This window comes from Cygnus olor, chromosome 11 (genome assembly GCF_009769625.2).
Source record: "Cygnus olor isolate bCygOlo1 chromosome 11, bCygOlo1.pri.v2, whole genome shotgun sequence".
Lineage (NCBI taxonomy): Eukaryota > Metazoa > Chordata > Aves > Anseriformes > Anatidae > Cygnus > Cygnus olor.
The window spans coordinates 18,113,882-18,132,936 of record NC_049179.1 but is presented as its reverse complement, the minus strand read 5'-3'; the positions used below and the strand labels follow the sequence as shown (position 1 = coordinate 18,132,936).

At 38.5% G+C, this 19,055-nt stretch overlaps 1 protein-coding gene across 2 annotated transcripts in view; it reads right to left on the bottom strand.

Annotated features, from left to right (window-relative positions):
- The window catches only part of LRRC28 (leucine rich repeat containing 28), a 53,150-nt gene extending 34,829 nt beyond the window's left edge, over positions 1 to 18,321 (bottom strand). Inside the window, exons 1-5 of one of the 2 annotated variants that reach the window (XR_005823284.1) lie at positions 18,195 to 18,303; positions 15,622 to 15,850; positions 11,658 to 11,698; positions 8,990 to 9,027; positions 8,095 to 8,232 (exon numbers count right to left, since the gene is read on the bottom strand). Coding sequence is in view for 1 of the 2 variants with exons in the window: in XM_040569806.1 (XP_040425740.1) it covers positions 8,095 to 8,232; positions 8,990 to 9,027; positions 11,658 to 11,698; positions 15,622 to 15,789 (385 nt within the window). In the remaining variant the exon portion in view is untranslated. Of the gene's footprint in view, positions 1 to 8,094; positions 8,233 to 8,989; positions 9,028 to 11,657; positions 11,699 to 15,621; positions 15,851 to 18,194 lie in introns of both variants that reach the window. The other variant, XM_040569806.1, reaches the window with a different exon arrangement.
- Positions 18,322 to 19,055: the final 734 nt, after the last annotated feature.

The window sequence follows — 19,055 nt, the reverse complement described above, 5'->3', positions numbered from 1 at the left end:
CATGACACCAATTTCAATTTGTCCTTGATCATTTTTCATTTTTCCAGACATGAAGTGACCACAGCTGTTTTAAGATCTGTGTTTCATAAAGCTGCAGGTATTTGGAAATGAACTGAGCCACACCAAAATTTCTTTTTTTCTTATAACTAAATACAACATGGCCATTAAAATAGCTTCATTTCCAAATGTTTTTTCCAGTATTTTAGCTCAATGACAATAGCAAGCGTTAAGTTAAGTTTGCTAGCCCAATAACACCCGTACACAAAGCAATATTTGAACACACGATTTAAATGTTACAGTGATGGCTTCTTCCAACTGTTTCCTATTAGTTTCCTGATTAATGAATTACAACACATACACACTTAGCACACGCATTTCTGACAACCTGCTGTGCAACACCATAGTAAGCAATACCACAGGCCATTGTTGAAGGAGATGTTTTGGGTATTTTTTTCTCGTTTCTTAACGTCATTTCTGATGCAGTTACGAGAAATATTTCAATTCCAGTACACCCAATACAAGCCTATCTAGAAGAAGAGTTGGAACAAAAAAAATAATCTATGTTAGAACAACATTTAAAACTGAAAATATAGCTCTAGAATTTCTGACCGTATGTTTATACTACTGTTTTTGCTACCAGCATCCAGCAACATTATAAACCTTTCACAGTGTACTAAAAAACATTGTGTAATACTAACAAAGAGGCTTTCAGAAGACCCTCAATGAAGGGAAGTGGCACAGAAGTATCAAAAAAAATACCTAAGAAGGGGCAAGCAGACAAATAGAGAATAGTGAACAGGTCTGTATGTACAGATGACTCATTCTGACACTACACAGGTTAGAGTATACAGAAAAAGTTCAGTTAATAAAAATTTCCAAGAATTTAATGGATTTTTTTTTAATCTGTCTTCACTTCCCTCCCCATAAATTTAAAGCACTCAGAAGTACTAGTAGTCCTCCTGAGAATTTAAACCAAACCAAATGTTTGAGCAATGCAGACTCTGTTACAAAATCTCACACCACCAACATCCTTTAATTAAATAGGCACCACTGTGTTTGGACATGCATGAAAGCTAATCTGTTAAGGAACACCACTGGTACAATACCCTACCCTGTGCTTTGGTCACCTCTATTTAGGTCACCAAGCCCAACAACAGTCAGTAACCATCCACATGGCCATTTTGTTCTCAGCTCTTCAGAGATGATTCTCTTCTATCATTTCCTAGCGGAATTTTTTATTAAAAAAATATCTTTCTTATGGGTTGTCAAGACAGAGCTGTATGGTAGCCAGCAAAATCAAAATATGTCAAAATCTTTTCCTCCTGGAAAACCAGAGAGTATCTTTAAGACATAATTGGGTATTTTTGTTGCACTTCTACATTAATACAGCATAAATACTGAAACCTTACTAATTCTGATGTTAAAACCATAGTAACAGGCAAGTGTTGCTAAGTTTTACATTGATTTAGTTAAATAAAGTGTTTTTCTTGTTGAACATAACAGTCAGTGTTAATTTCAGTTGGTAAACTGACTGGTAAAATATATGCTCTGTTTAATAGACCATTGCTGAATTTAGTTCATCGTATAAAACAATTTGTGCTAAGAAAAATTTTTGTTTTAAATAAAAAATTAAGACATCATGTGCTTCAGCATAAACAATATATTATGATAAGAACTGAGAGAAATTTTTATTTAGGAGCCCATGCTCCTTTAAATAGTCACAGACTTACAAAGTGCAAAGCTCATGTAACCTAATCTATGTTTTCCTCAAATCCCCACAAGTCCATTTACTTAAAAACACCACACTCCTGGATTGGTGCCTGGCGTACCAAACCTGTCCCGTCGTGCATATTTTTATACATGTTACTAAATTAGGAAAGCAGAGTGGACTAAGGTTATGCCAACTCTGAAAAAAGAACAGGGTCTGCATCAGTTTGTGCCTTGGCTTTTAAAGTCCCAATCATTATTTAAAAATGAGCTTTAATATGTATCAAAGCAACATATCCTAATCAGAGACAGTAATAAAAGCAGAATGGAAATATAGGAGGAAAAAAAACAAACCCACAGATGTATTCTTTCTTCCACCCCCTCATTTTGAAGGTTCTAAAACAAAATATGGAAAACAAGTTTAAAAAGTGAGTTAGACTACATATTTTCATGTCAGGTCCAGAAAAAGAATAGCATTATTGGCATGCTGTAGCCCTGATCAGTGGAAATCTACTGTGAAAAGGGAGGTAGGGAAAGGCATGTAAACATAACTTCTTAATTAAGATTTACTGAAATACCTTATATTGAGCTCTATTCAGAATTACTAAGCCAAGTGTTCAATAAGTCTTTACCAGTGAAATACTGGTATGAATAGTAAATACAGATATTGTACTTTATGGTGACTTGAAAAAAAAAAGAAAAACGAACATGCAGTTCTCACATCTCAAAGCTTCTGGTGCCCCCAACTAGCAAAGCATATTGCTAAGTCTGTTTTGCTTCGCAATTATCAACCAACATAACACTCCTAGAGTTACTTTCTAAACAGGCAGAGCAGTAATCAACAATTATAGTTTGATTTATAATTTTAATAGTGACTGAAGCCTTCCTATCATTACCCCTGAAGTTACCTATCCAAGAGAAAATGGTATTGTATTTAAGTAATATTTTTCCAAGTTCATCTTCATGAACTCTTCCAGCCTTCTAGAAACACAAGCTGTTTCAGTTACAAAAAGGCACTCATCTTACCACTGTATTTCCTATTAACTTAGAGGGTTATTAGTTATGGAGAGATAATTACTCATTTCCTAATAACGGGTAGGAAGACTCAGTCCTCCCCAATATTAAATACAACCAACCTCAAAAAGGTGTGGTCTTCACAAATGGAATGGGAACACCCAAGTTCTATTTCTGGCTAACACTGACTCCTGCTGTGGCCTGAAGCAAATCTCTTCTGTTAAACACACTTTTTTCCATCTGTAAAATGAGGATAACACTCCCTTATCAGCTTCACAGGATCTTTCTCAAATGCTTTGAAGTTTTATAAGTCTACAAATGTATTTTAATGAGGCTTAAACGGACTTCATTTCTAAAACAATTTGCCTTAAAGAAAAAGAATTTCAACAGAAATGAGGACTACATATATTTCTAACCTCCCCTAAATATTTTTGCAGTCTACACTTTAAAAACAGCAAAGGCACACAAATTTTCCTTCAGATTCAACCTAAACGAAGCAAAATGGCAACAAGTGGATGCAATATGCAGAAGTCTCAGGAGAACACAGAAATGTCAGCTTGAAATGGAAGCAACGTGTTTCCTTATACGGGGAAGAAAGGGCATCTGCTAAACCTGCATTTGAGTCCTGCAGAGATCTGTGCCTCCCTGCAGCCACAACCGCTAGTGCTCCCTTGTCACCTGCACTTTCACTCTGCAGATCAAAGAAATAGCATCACACAGATTATGTAAAATTTGTTATTGTTTGACTGCATTTTATTATTATTTTTGCCTGATCAATGTACTCAGCTCGCAGCATTTAAGAGTTGTTCCCTGACAACAAACACAAATGGAAACTTGGTCTAGCCCATATAAAGACAACGCTGACACGTGTATTTTTTTCCATCTTAACGGGAATTTTGCCAAAAGATGTGCTGGGATCATAAACCATACCCTATTCTTTGCTTAATTACTTAGCTTTTGCTCTTGACTTGGCAAAACATTAAGCTTTTCATTTTAGTAAATCTATAATTAACTCCAACATGTGCTGAGTAAACATAACCTCATTTTTAATTAAATCTTAGAACAAGATGCTACGACTTGCCATTTCTAAGGAGAAGTGTTTGTCAAGCAATGTGCAATCAAAAGACTAATCCTTGTCAAACACAAAACTTAAGTCCAACCCCGTATAACCCACCTTCTTTTCAGTCATCTGTTGTTCAAACATGCATTCACCAACTACAGGACCAAAACGTAAACCTGAAGAACCATCAATTCACATCAAAAGTTTCTGAGGCTAAAGTAAAGCCAAGTGTGAATGGAACCACACCAAAACTGAGATAACTGAAGCTTTGGGACTCCTCAATAATCTTTGTTCCAGTACAACTTATTGGATTTTTTTTTTTTTTGCAAATGATACAGTACTTCTTACAGAAAAAGGCAAAATAAATATAATTTCTCAAGTATGAAAGGAGTTGAATATGTAATATATACCATATATACACTTCATAAATGTCAGGAAAAAAAGGAGCCAAGAAGTCATTTCTAAGTCAGAAGGTTCAGAAATTTACTTCAGACACATTGAAATAGGAATAACTACAATTATAAATTAAAATTAAACATCAACTCTCTGAATACAGAGAAATCTTTAAAAGTCAAGCTACAACAGAAGTTAAGTTACTGTTATAATAAGAAATGACATCAATCCTGATTTACGCTACAACTAAGGCTTTTCAAAAAGGATTTCTGGCATTACACATTTCCAAATGGTCCTCAAGAATTTAGATGAGTTAAGTGCTATAGTTACATAGTAGAAGGCTTCACGAAAGTTTACTTGATGTTAAAGAGTTACAGATTCAAGCACCATATAAAAGAATTAATAAATTGTTTGAGACAGACGCTACTAGATTTACAGTTCACAGAGCAAAAAAATGCTCAGCGTTTTAATGAAAAAAGCACTCAGGAGAATTTCTATTTCAACATGCTTATTCTGGACCTTTTTTTTCTATTTGCTGTTCAACAAGTTCAGCTCCATCATCTTTCAAAATTCTCACACCACTGTGTAGATGTGTGAGGAAAGCCACATGGTTTCGGTGGTTGTATGCAATTCAACAAGGTGCTTGCTCTGAGACCAAAGTGCACGATGTTATCAACGGGTGACACTGATTTGGTAGTGTTTGCTGAGCACAAAGGTAGGATTATTATTTACACTACATGAGTGCTACAGTACAGAAGGTGCTTTCTGATCTCCAAGCAACACCGTTTCCATGCTTCATCACACCCTTTTCTCCCCCATCAGTCTCAAGCGGTCTGACTTCTTGAGGAAACCAAGGCTAACGCATTCATGCTGCCTGCATGTATTTTCGTCATTCTCCCCCACATCCTCTCTCAAAATAAGTTCTTCAAACTAGTTGGACAGACATGACCAAACCTGAGAAAGAACAGAGGTCTTCAAGTTACTCAATTCCAACAAGCTGTACAAAAACAGGTACATAAAGACTAAAACCTTCGTGCCCATCACATTGAAGGTAGCCTGCAGTACAGACTCACCCTTTATTAGACTCTGAAGGATGCCCACAATTGCCTGTTTCAAATGTTTTAAAACTCAAGCTATACTGAATTTCTATAAAGAAACAAATACTAACAATGAATGTTAACAGCACAATTGAGGAACAGAAACATTAAAACAAGATAAATCAACACGTGCTATTAGCTTCATTGTTTTTCTTTTCTTACTCACAACTAATGACAACAAAAGAAACCATTCTTCAAAATATCAAGTGCAATAGCAGAGTGCCCTAAGTGTCTGAACACCATTTACCATCCAACTGTTCCACGGATGTATTGAAGAGATTTAGTTGTATCCTTATGTTTAGATTTAGTTGTATCCTTAATCAGCTGCTACAAAGAGGGGGCACCATCTTTTTAAATATCCAGGTAGTTTCAACAAAAACTGAGGGTACTTGGAACACCAGGCACTGGGAAAGGAAAGATGAGAGGAATGACAGGTCAACAACTCCCAAGTAAGCTTTTTATGGGATGACATCACTGTGCTGCAAGTTGGCCTAGCCGGTTACCCAAGGTGAACAGTGATCAGCCTCTCTTAACTGGATCCTCTGCTGTGATAAAGGATGCACTGCCACTTGTGTGATATCTGTGCAGGACTAAGTCTGAGGTAAAATAATGGTCACAGGTTTTGACAAGTTACTTCCACAAGTAACCTTCAGGTAAAGGCAATGGTCATTTCTTTAATGCAGCTTTTTTAACCCTGCACCATTTGCATTTGTAGAAACTCAATTATATCTTTAGTGGTAACTTACTGTTTTGTGAATCACTAAGAGGAATGAAGGGCTGTTTTTCCCTAAGTGTTGCAATGCCATATCTGCTGTAAAGAAAGCAGTTAGCAACAACCCAGTAAAATCACACCTCATCTGGCTTTGTTTTATTAGCTTTGCTAGTTTTCCTGACAGAATGCTATTTAACACTCTATTATGAAGATTAATGCTACCAATAAAATTGAGAACAATTCACCAAAACTCACTATTTTGCTCTATTTTTCAATTGCTGAATATTAGTGGCATTTTCAAACTTGAGTATACATTTTATAAAGTCATCTTTAAAACCCTCACAATCTAAGTAAAACTAAGAAAACATACATGAAAGCCCTCTTCAGGAAGCGTTACGTTTAGGAAACGCTCAATGCAGTAGATTAGCTGGGCAAACTCTCCCGCGTAAGTGAAAGATTAATCTTGCCTGGACTGATAACACGTAAGCTGTATGACATCCAGCCACGTTGACAGTGACAGCATCTGAACAGACAGAAGTAGTCATGATAGAAGTGATGGCAAATGTATACACCAACGGTACTCTACCAGCACAACAAAGACCAGACATCCCTAGATTCTCCAATTTAAAAGTAGCTACAGTAGTATTTCTAAACACAAAAAATTTTCATGCACCCAAAACGAAATGCGCTTAGTGATGATGCTGAGTACCAAATCTCGTGTAAACGTCAGGGGAAATTTAATGCAGCTTTTCTATGCAGCCGATACCAGTTCCTAATCAAATGTGGTAGACTTGAAATCAACTCTTTAGTAATGTAAATTATCCTTTTGAAAGTAGTCTTTTTTGGAACCTTTTTAAGTTAATGTGTGAAGTTTTGCAGCAAATGTGTCACTTTTTCTTTGAACAAGTCTTTCTTTCATGGTACAGCACCATAAGGTAAATTATCTTTGAGGAACATAAAGCGCACTCAAGTCACTCCTTTCATTTGAATGTAGGACATCTTAAAATTGATGGAAATTTTACTGGCCTTGGGTCATAACGTTTAACAGGTTTATCTAATTTCATTCCAGAGCATTTATATAGTCTTTTTTCCTTAATCACAATTATTCTTTGACTTGTTCTACAAAGCTTATTACGCCTAGAAAAGTAGAAGGAAATGACAGCTAGATTTCTGCAACCACGACTTCAAGGAACCACTGCAGAATATTTCTTGAGAATAAGCCATGTGAACTTAGAAACACATGAAAGTCACATTGAAAAATTTAGTTAAAATTCGAGCCAAAAGCTAGTCCTGTTAGACTAAGTTACACAATTTTTTGCTTTATTTTTTGAAATAATGACCTTGTATTTTATCATCTCTACAGATCAGAAAACTCAAATATCCCAGAGCAAGATTAAAAATAACATAATGAAAAGAAATTTTTAAATCATTGTCATCTTGTCTGGAAAGATAGAGGGGAGATGGAAGAAGAGGAATCAGTTACTTCTGCTTATCAAAGTATTTAGAAGGCAAAAAAATAATTCAAAATCTGCCTGTGGCCAACTCTTTCTGACTTTGTGTCACATTAACTTTGAGTAAATTTTGCTTTTTTATTATAAACTAGCAAGACCAACATTTGTTATCTACTGTCACAGTGAGGTGGAACTGCCATAGGCAAAGCTACTAGACACATGTCTTTGCAGAAAAAGTATGAGGCTGTTTGGCTAAAAAGACAGAAGGAGGACTGGAATACTTCATATTCTGTAAAATCAGAAGAAACCTCATTTTATCATAATGACATTTGTCATTAGCATTTTGTGTCTTCTTGAAGAAATTCAATGTTTTCTTGTTACAACAGCAAACACTGTTATACAAATACTTTTTCTTTTTTCCCCCCTTCAGAGACATTTTTCAGGACTTTACCTCAAGTCCATACAGCATGTCTTATTATTTTTTAAGTATAAAACATACTTGGCACAATGAAGTACAACAGCAATCCCTGCCTCCTCTTTAAACCCAAGTTGTACCATGCTTCAGCTCTAAGACCTGAATAAACCTAGAGCAGATCACTGTGCAAATTAAGTTCAAATGGATTTTGTCATTGCTCTAATCCCTCACGCATTTGTACTTACCTGCGGGTAAATATTTCAGCTGGTTGTTAGCCAAGCGAAGATGACGTAAAGATCTCAGGCGACCAATCTCTGGACATACAATTTCGAGGGCATTATCGCTTAGGTCCAGAAACTGCAGTTTAACGAGGGAGCCAATGGCTTGTGAGAGAACAGATTAAAACGTGAATGTGACCCAACAGTAATGTTAACATCTTAATAGGACTATGAGGGGATAAAAAGCCACAGTACCTAACACCTAAGTCTGAGCAGATTTTGATGCATTAAAGCCAGTCTGACAACTGAATGACATAGTTGGTGGAAATGCTCACCTGTCTAACAAACGGCAGTGGTGGCAATGAGATGGGGAGAAAGAAAGAAAGGGATGTACACAGAATACTCCCAATTCTAGATTTTCGCCAGATGATTCTGCTCTGAAATATTTTTTCCATTCCTTGCCTTTGAGTCTATCCAATCTACATATTCAGACAGAGCTGCAAGTGCTTTCCTGAGGATAGACACAGAACTCTACTGTTAGCGCAAGGAAGGAAAACCAGTACAAAGTCTTGATACTTTAGGTTTCAAAACAATCAAGACCTAAAGCAGCAGATTATTCTGGATGGCTCAAAGCACAAGATGCTCTGGATTTTAATTTCTGTAGATAAGTGCCATTAGCCTTTTCAGTTTCTTCAATTAGAACTGAAGCAAATAGCCTTTAAATGCATTTGAAAATTCATTAAAAGAATGTAATAAAACATAAACAAGGATATTATCAAGCAAGGGCTACAATGGTATGTTTTGTATGAAAAAATCTTTAATGTTTTATGGGAAAATAAAAGAAAAATAGGCCTCATCAAAGAAGAAAAATGAATATTTTATGATTCCTGCCACTTATTGTGTGAGCTGGTAGATTACTTACCTTCAGGTACAACAACTATGTTATTTGAATGAAGGTACCTGGGGGGAGGAGAAAAAAGCAGAGGATACCACCTGTTACCCTCAAGGACTTCTGCTTCATAATCGGTTTGCAAAATATCTAATTTCAGACTGAAAGAGCGCCCTCAAAACCTCTCTATAACCACAAAAGCTGTGGAAACTATATAAACTGGCAACTGCCAAGTATTTAAGTTTCACTTAGACTATTAAATGATTAACATAAAAATAAAGCAATAATTATTTAAAACAAAACATTCACAGTTAGAATAACGGGCTTGAGTTTTGAGAGTCATAAGAAAACAAGAAAAATACAGCACAAAGAATAACCACACTGGACCATACTTGATCACCAGGTTATCCCACACCAAAAATAGAGTTAAACAAGAAAAAACTCAAACCCACACACGAAATACCAATTACAAACATTCCTCCCTGTACATGAAAAAAATCTCGCACCGTAATGGCCTGAAGAAACATACACGATCTATTCACCTCAATTGGGCATTTCAAATCTAGAGTACGTTTTTCCAGATGAAAGCCTTATCTTACCATTGTCACTTAGGTAGCTACTGAGGGCGACCAAATCTCTCATTAAGAATACTCAGCACCCTCTGCTGGAGCTCTTCCAGCACTACTAGTAACTTAAAAACTATTTCTACATGATTTCACATATTTTCGTTTTCATCTCTAAAATCAGCATTGCTGCAAACGAATGGATGGGTTGTGTGGAAAATAACAGCTACAATTTTCAAGTATTGATATATATATTTGTGAAGAAATACTGAATACTCAGTGCTGAGTTGCTTAAGGCACACAAAGGGGTTTGTTTGCACAACACATTTTTTTCCGTTCCATTCAAACAGCATTTCCAAGAGCAGGATCTTGTCTTTTCAGGGAGATAGAGGCAGAACAAGGAAAAAGACACGAACATCTAAACTACATGTTGCACCCGAGCTTTCTTTTCCTTTAAAAATTGCAGACATTCAAAGTCCCCTAAAAATATAGGAAACACGGGGATAGCTGATAGGTTTGTCCGGAGAAATCCTTACATATAAACTCAGGATGAGAATTCTCCTATTCATTTTATCTGCAGCTCCTAAAAAATACTTGTGACTATTTCATTCAGGCAAGTTAAAAGATGTATATTACAAGGATTTACAAGTAACCCAGAGTGACAGACACAATACACATAGAAGCAAACAATAGCGAAGTTCTTAAAAACATACAGTAAATTGCTGAACATGTAACTGATTTTCTTTTTCCTGAAAGTTACATTTGTCTGTAACAGATTAACAAACGATTTTTTTAAATGAAACGTTGATTTTGTGGTCTCTTCCTTTCTCTAACAACAAAGAGCTCTTACTGACTGATGTGAAATTTACACATACTGTTAGAGCTACACAAATCATAGGCTCACTACAGCTCTCTGTAGGCCACTATAATGCATGGGATAATGGTCATACACCTAAGCTTGCTGAACCCCAAATTATTAGGTCGGACTCCTACAGTTCAGTGTTTCTAAGAGATTATTTTAAGCCATAATTTACACAGGTTTTCACTAAAGGCTTCATCAGATATCATGGAGATTTCCTGATGCCCTGTGGCAAATCTTTAAATACTAAGCATATCAAGAACAAAAATATTTATTTTACTGCTTCAGAGCATAAATAGACTCACAAGACTCAGGCATGATGAGACAAGACTGTTTCTTAAGCAAGTTGGAGGCTGCAGTGACCTACAAAACTGCTCAATTATGGTCGTGTGTACCAGAAAGGTGTGGTTTCAAGGGCCAAATTATGATGACAAGATCAAACACCTGAATGCATCAGCCTACTCAGATACACACCTCCTCCTCTTTGGAGCTTTCCCTTAAATAAACAGAATCAATGGTTCATCAATTACCAACTGAAAGCAAACCAAATGAGTTATCAGGGGATGTCCCTTTTAACCTCCAAATGCTATTGTGCAAAGAAATCAGAGCCTGACAAGAAAAAAAAAGTGGGAGGGAACAAATTGTTGGCTCAGGGCTTACAACTTCAAATTAATCGCCAAAATAAAACAGTTCATATGACACCCATTCTTTGGACAGGATTGGATAAACTATTCTGCCTACAGCCACCATTAAGTACTTACTACCCCTGCTTGCTCACTTCTGCTCCTATTTGACAAACTCTGACTAGGTTCCAATACAAAAAAAGTCTACAATCAGCAAATCCAGAGTGATAATACCCATAATAGCTGAAAGTGAGCAACTAGGGGTGTGCTAGAGGCAGTAACTTGTTGCTCTGGCGCTGTCACAAGCACACGGCCATTGCTTTTGGAGGTTCAGTGCTTTACCAGGGTCACAACACTCTGCACGGGAGCTGGGGGTAGGCTTTTTTCTTCCCTTAACATCATAGACATTTGCATAACAATTCTTGTTATACAACAAACTAGAAATTATAAAAAAAATAATAAATGACTGAGTACATCTGGATGTACCCATTTAAAAAAAAAGTAGAAAACCAACACAAAATGACCCTTTCTTGCCTTCCAAGAAAATCCTTCACACTTAAGAGGCAGGTTATCTACAAGCAATACATTATGAAGTTATTTTAAGATAAGATGGATCAGCATAATAAAAATATATTAGAACTCCTACACAAACTCACAATTCCACGAGGTTTGGAAGCTTCTGCGCAAGGTTTTCTGGCTGAAAAAGAGTTAAGAGAGTTTTTAGGTTTTAAAACAAAGAACAGACATATTGAGTACCCAACTCATTTTAATAACCACACTAAAACATGTTAGCAGCTAGTCAGAGAAAAGCTGCAATGAGGAGTTGGCATACAATACCCTACCTCCACACCCCCACGTACTCTCCATCAGTGCAATCTGGGATGTGTCAAGGGCGAGCAATTTATTCCTGAAACTGAACTACAGCCTAAAGGTGAAATTCACATGCCCTCACACAAATGGTAGGCAGACTTCTGGGGCTGAAAAGATGGAACACAAAACCTCACTTTTGAAAATATATTAAAATGAATTAGTTGAGGCTGAGAGACTGACTAAAAGCCATAACCTTTACAGACTAAGTGGAACAGGAACTATACAAGATATCTAACCATAACGTATTTTGTTCTGTAAGGCTGACAAACTTGTGTAGCTTGATCAATAACCACCAAGCCAGAAGTGCTGAATCCAACAAAGCAGATTTCCATATTGACGTTAAAATGCATATCGTTTTCCAACTGCTGATGCCTAGCTGCAGTTCTGCTCCCTGATGGCTCTAATAACCAGGAACACATACCACGAAATGGGCTTGCCAAGTTCCAAATGTCATGTTGGTAATGGCACTTAACATTACCCTGGGTTAAGACAGTTTCATTGCTTAAAAAAAATGCACGTCAAACAGATTTTATCTGAACAAGACCACTTTTTACATTATCCATATATGCAAAAATTTTAAAAGCAGCTTGATCAAATGGTCAGTTTCCTTTCAGAGAGGCCCAGCAACTTGCACTGTCATGTAAATTTCATCTGTACTATTACCTAAAATACTTAACTTTGTATTTATAAATTTATTATGAAGAAACGCCAACCTGATGAAGTAATGTCATGATATTCTTTCATAACAGAAATGCCACATCCTAGATCTGAGTACAAAAAATGATTTATTTTTAACTAGGGAGCCACAAATGTTGGCTCCGTAATAAATACATCAGTTGGTATCAAGACTCAAGAAACAGGCTACAACTAATCAGCTGTTGCCACCTACTGGCATGTTGGCTGCAGTACACTTACCTTCAGCACATAACTTGGTACAGCTTAATCTGAGGAAAACATAAACGGTTGCAACATGCTTTAGCACAAAAATGAATCAAAACTTGAAATTAAAAATGAAGGAATATGAAAAAATGCTCTTTCATTCTAAGCCCTTTATTAGAGTAAGACCACTAATCTGAAATACGAACTATTTTCACATGGTACATGAGGTTTATACTTTTATTTTTAACTGCTTCATTCTCTAAGACAGAGAAACTCAAGAGAAAATTTGACAGTTCGGGAAATCTATCACAGAAATTCTGCTCATCTTCTTGAGTATGGCAAAACCAACTGCTCTGAATCAAATTCATTCAATATGACATCCCACGATATCATTAAGATGAAAAAGAACTATTCACGATCCGTCTACCGAGGAGTAAAAAGTCAGCGACGTACAGACTGCGGTCTGTTGGTGACACAACAACAAACGACGATAAATGAATAATCACTTCTGCCACCACTTTAGGGAAGCTTGCCTCATCCTTGCAGGATATATTTCAGCAAGTGAACCTGCTCATTCATCTCAACAGGACAGCATTGCACTTTCTGAGTCAGTAAATTAAGAACAACTATTGTTTGATACAGCTAGATCATGCTTCTGACAGTGCCATGAAGGCCAACTCTTATCTCCTTGTTATAGATGAGGAAATCGGATCACTGGAAGGCTAATGGTATCAGTCTAGCATTAAAAGAGGAGCAGCAGTAAGACTTGACATGGGGATGCAGGTGTGCTGTACAGCTTCCCGATCCACTACATCGGTCCTCTATCATTTTATCTTGCCAATGAAGACAAAAACAAAGTTATTCTTAGGCAAGGTGTATGCAAATTTTGACAGCGTAACTACTCCAGACATCTTCATCCAAATCATCTGTCAAGGACTGGAGCAATTTTAGAAGAGAAAAGAGGAGCAAAGCTTCCTTTAGTCAATGTTTTTCAACTCAAAATCAGCTGGTAAGACAGAAGGAAGCACCACCTCCAAGAAATGCAGCAAAGGTTTTGTTTTGATGATTGCTCATAATCTACACAGAAGTATTTATTGATAAGCTAATGCTGATCTCACACAAACTGAGAAGCACAAGGCTCAAAGAGACATTACAACTACACCTCTGAGACAGGATCACCCTTCAAAGAAATTGGTACATTTTCTCTTTTAAAGTCTCCAGTGAAAGGAATACTGCTTCCCTCAATAACCTGTTACAGTCTGCAGCTCTTCTCAAATGAGATTTTTTTTCCCCCCTGTGTAACTAACTACTACTATACTGAACTTGCGAGTACTACTTGTCCTACCAGCAACGGACATAAAATAATAAAGTTTCATTATGAAAGCACTGCTTCATAAAAAACTCATGACCTCTGTTCTCACCCTTCCTCCAATTCCATTTTTAACTCCGTCTTCTCTTTTCACAAGAGGAATTAACCTAAATCTCTCTATCTTCTCCTCATAGAGTCTGTTCTCTAAAAATCCCTTGTTGCTCCTTTCTTCTTTCTGATTTACCTAGGTCTTCCCTAAGTATGAAGCCCCAGACTACAATCCTTGCTCAAGCTCATGCTTTAACAGCGTCCAAGGATGATCTTCTGCTTTTAATGGAGATTGCGAAACTTTCTACACACAAAAAGACACCTGCCTTATTTTGTAACATGCTGCTGATTTGATCTATTTTGTTCCACTCCAACTAAACAATCACTGAATTTGAGCATCAAGGCAGAAATGTTTACAACATCAGGCTAATTTTGAAAGCAGTTTTAACCATGAAATGCTATATGCCCGTTATATCATTAAGCAGAGGACATTCCTGAGAAGTGCCAAAATAATTTCCTATAGTACATGCAAAAACAAGTGACTTTCAGGATGAAGTTAAGTTATAAAATCTTCAGAATCCTTTCAGCTCTTGCCATATGAAGCAAAACCTTTATTAAGGAATTCTAATGCGTCATTGTCCAAGCTTTAAAAAAAAATACTCCTTAGGGGCAAGTACAGGACTTCTTCCAGGAAGCACTGAGAAACATACCATTTTAGTGAATTTTAAGTAGTCAGGCCCTCCAAACCCTGCCCTGGTTATTAAATTAACTACCCTACCATGGAGAAGCCCAAGGAAAAAAGAAATTGAATTACTTTGAAAGTTCAGTGTATTGACAGTGCCAAGCTTTGAGTCTCTCTAGAGTTCTGCCAGCCCAAAACAGCTCACACAATTGTAACTACCCCACATTGAGCTCCAAGCTCCCAGCATTTGCGAGATTTGTTCAGTTCAGGGAAAAAAAAAAAAACAAACAAAAAAAACACTCAAAATCAACACCACCCCCCAACCCTTAAATTAACTCTTTATTCTTCCCACCAGTGACAGCCCACAGACTTAAGTGCTCACTGGCACCTTATCAGCAAGCTTTAAATTAGACCCAGGGGTTGGCATTGCCTTTAAAAATAAGGCACACACCAAGACAAACGTTGAACCTAATGAAGCAATGCAGGCTAGACTGCACAGTATCTAACAGTAAAAAGACCTGACCGCTGACACTGAGCAAGACTTCCAAAAGTTTTAAAAAAAAAAAACACCAAAAAAAAGCAGGTCTTTACAGAGCTCCAAAAGGGTATACAGGGAATGGCATAAAGTTTCATTTATTATACTCTACATCACCCGTGCAAGTTAGAACATAATACAACCACATGCTTATATTGCACAATAGATGACATCAATCAGGATCAGATTTGCTAAAAGATCATTATCTTTTTAAATTCTCTATTTTTTTTTTCTGTTCCAAACCCAGAATTTCTAAACACACAGACAGAAAACATCGCAATAAAGAGGTTGTCGTACCAATGTGGTCAGGGAATTTCTTTTCATATAAAGTCTCTCCAAGTACTGCAGCCCCTCATCCTTCAGTAACTCCAAAGGAAAGTGATGGAGATTTCTGTAATTTAAGAACAAGTTCTTGTGCCTTTCCAGCTTTGCCTCAGAGATTGTTTTACATAGTTCTGATGCCATGACTAATCTTGTTCCAAGCACTGCATCTAGTGCGCTGCATCTTCTGAAAACAGGCCCATCTCTAGGAGACAAGAGGAGCAAAAAAAGACAGTATCAAGGTTTATGCCACACATTCTTTTGTGGAAATAGTTATTATAGCTGATAGTCTATCAAAACACACTTGTTCCTGTTAATACATAAAGTACCCAGAACCTCCACACCACCAGTTATGCCAGAAGCAAGTTTTTGACTGTTTTCTGCATAAAGCCTCAATATTCAGACCAGCACTAACAAGATCTTAAGACATACATAATCACACAATGCTTCTTTTTTCCCCAGTCATTTTCCGCTGACCTTTTTAGACAGTGTTGTCAAAGCTGACATCACCAAAATAGAAAAAAAAAAACAAAACTCTCCCCTAAGCACTACTGATGTTCTGTATCTGTTCTGTAACGAGTTCTTAAAGAAGAATCCACGTATCTTAAGCAAAATGAACCATTTATAAGAGGACTCACGTTTGGATCACTTAAAACAACTTCATGTAGATTTTAAGAGGGACTGACAAAAGGCTACAAAAGTTTGTTAAGCTTTTGCATATAAAACTACCAGGAATATTTATTAGTTGCGTTTGACATTGAGGATGGACAGCAAGCACGACCGTTTTGAAATAGCATAATGGAAATTCTACAGCAAGAAAATTTAATAAGAGCTAGATGTGACTGCAGACTTTCAGCTGCCTTAACTAAAATTAAAAACAGAAAGAACAAGGCATCAAGCTTTAACTGACGTCAAAGCCAAAAACCAAAGTTCGAATATAAGCTAAAAATTAACCTGTATCTAACACCAGACTTTATTTAGCTTCTTTTGCAGATATAACTGTAATTCTAGTCATTCTTACATTGTGTAGATTTGGATAAGAGCAATGTTATGTCTTTTCAACTGTCTCAGGACTCAAGAGAACATCATATATCCAGACCATTTATAAATTTCAAGTTGGAGGTTTGCTGCAGACTTGTGCATATAAATTCACTTCCATGAAAGAAAAGGAATTGCAACTGTTTCCCACCAATAAAGTTTTCCATTTTAGTTTATTCTTTCACTAAGGAGATACATAACATCTACTGGAAGTAGAAGTATAGGGTTATTGACAAGGAAGCCCATCTGATTATCAGGTAGCCACTGTAAATAAAACTCAGCTGGAGACTGAGAACCGGACCATCCATGTAGACCAAACTACTTTATCAGTTCCAGTAATTCTCTTGATTCATAGATAAGTGGCTTTTAGCAATGTCCTATGCCCTTCTGGAAAAATACAGCAATTTTTTTCATTGAGTGCTATACGTACTACTAACAACTGAGATGTAATATCCTGCATGCCTCTTCTAGTCCTAAGCTATCCCCAGCTCAGGAAACGCTAAGATCAGTTCTGTAAGCAAAGGACTACCATTTTCAGAATCCTTTCTAAGATTACAAAGTATTGCCCTAACTTAGGTTAAACAGCGTTCATGAGAAGGAAAACCACTGTAAGGAACAGTTGCCTCTATCGGCTATCACCTTCAGGAGACAGCATGCAGGCACCGCTGGCCTGCAGCGTTAGCTGCACTAAAGCGCTCTTAGTTCAGCGGGTAGAGGAAACAAACTCCGTACCTGTGATCAGCCTTAAAGTAACCCAAGGAGGAACATCAGAATTTTTAAGTCTGTGAGCATTTAAGCACTACCTGCTGCTACACAAGAAATGATGAAGGAAAGCTCATCTTTCCCTGGTAAGAACAAAGCAATGCCAGGCACGCTGACTGTTTCTGCACGGATCACACCTTACTCCCCACTTTTTCCATTTGAAAGCATGGCTTTTAGCTTTGATTTTTGTCTTTAAAGGAAAGACCTATTAGGTCAGAGAGCACCCACGCAAACACGCCACAGCTTTCTACTTTCTCCAGGGATCACGTCTCGATGCTCTGAACTTGCCGAACTTCGCAGCTGAGGCTCCACGAACCGCCTGGACCGCGTTTAGCCGCGGATATACGGCTACAACCCGTGCAAGCCCACAGATGCCATCACCACACAGCTCTATTTTGGTTGTTACCCCAAAGGAAAACCCTCCGAGCCGCCTCCACCGGCAGCCAACCCTTATTTTTTTATTTTTTTTTTTTTTGCCTCTAAATCCCCTTCCCGCAGAGGCAGCACGACAGTGCCCGGCGGAACCGGCACCCCCAGCCTCCACAGGCAGGAGAGGCCGCCTGAGGCGGGCTGCGGCCGGGCACAGCGACGGCCTCGGCCCGGGGAAGGCTTCGCACCCACACCGCGGAGAAAGCGCCGAGCCCGCGCTCTCCGGGGGGCCGGCAGCGGGCGGGGCGGGCAGCGGGGGGTCCCCCCGTCCCCACCGCGACGCGCCCTGCCCCGTTCCCCGGCGGCAGGCGGCCACTCACCGGCGGGCGGCGGGCAGCACCTCAAGCCCGCTCCGCTCGGGGCCGCCGCCGGCTCCGAGCACCTGAGGGCGGACCAGGGCGGGCCGCGGCCGCGCGAGAGCGCCGCGCAACTCTCGCGAGACGCCACCAGGCCACGGCGCCGCTCCCTTCGCCGCCCGCTCCCGCCCGCACTCGCCTCTCAGCCAATCACAAAGCGTGCCGCTGCGCGGCATCCAATGGGAAGTTCGGTTCTGTCAGGGATTGGAGCTCTTGCAGAGGCCAATGAGGAGCCGGCTCGCCTCAGCGTTTGGTCCGCCCTCTGCTGTGGCGGGGCTGCGAAAGGCAGAGGGGGTTTAGGCTGCAGGTGGGGGAGCTTGGTTTTGCTGCTGGCCGCCTGGCCGAGTTGTTGCACACACCGGTTATCCCTTCCTAACAGCTTTCAAAGGAAAATACCACCTGCAAGCAAAAGTTGTGGCAAAAGTCCATCTTCCCCCCTAAATTTTGTTGCAGCTAATGCTATTTTGCTGACAACAGACGAGACCCTTAGGCAATCCTGTGGACGCCCCCAACCTCACATTGTCCCCATTTTAACCTCTGATAGTTGGTCCAGATGAAACTGATGTGGGTCTACACACTGTTCACCTGGTTTTGGTTTTAAATGCACATGTAGAGATGTCCCATTACATAAGTCCTATCCTTAGGAAGGTCTTGTTACATCAGTGTTCTAATGCCAGCAAATTCCCTAATATTCAGAATATTTAATATTACTGGGTATTAAAAGTTCTTGTTTGCTGAAGATTAGCTCCACAAGCTGTCAAAAAAAGGAATCCTGGTTTCTTTCTATTTCCCACAGACTACTTAACATAAATTCATTTTAAGGTT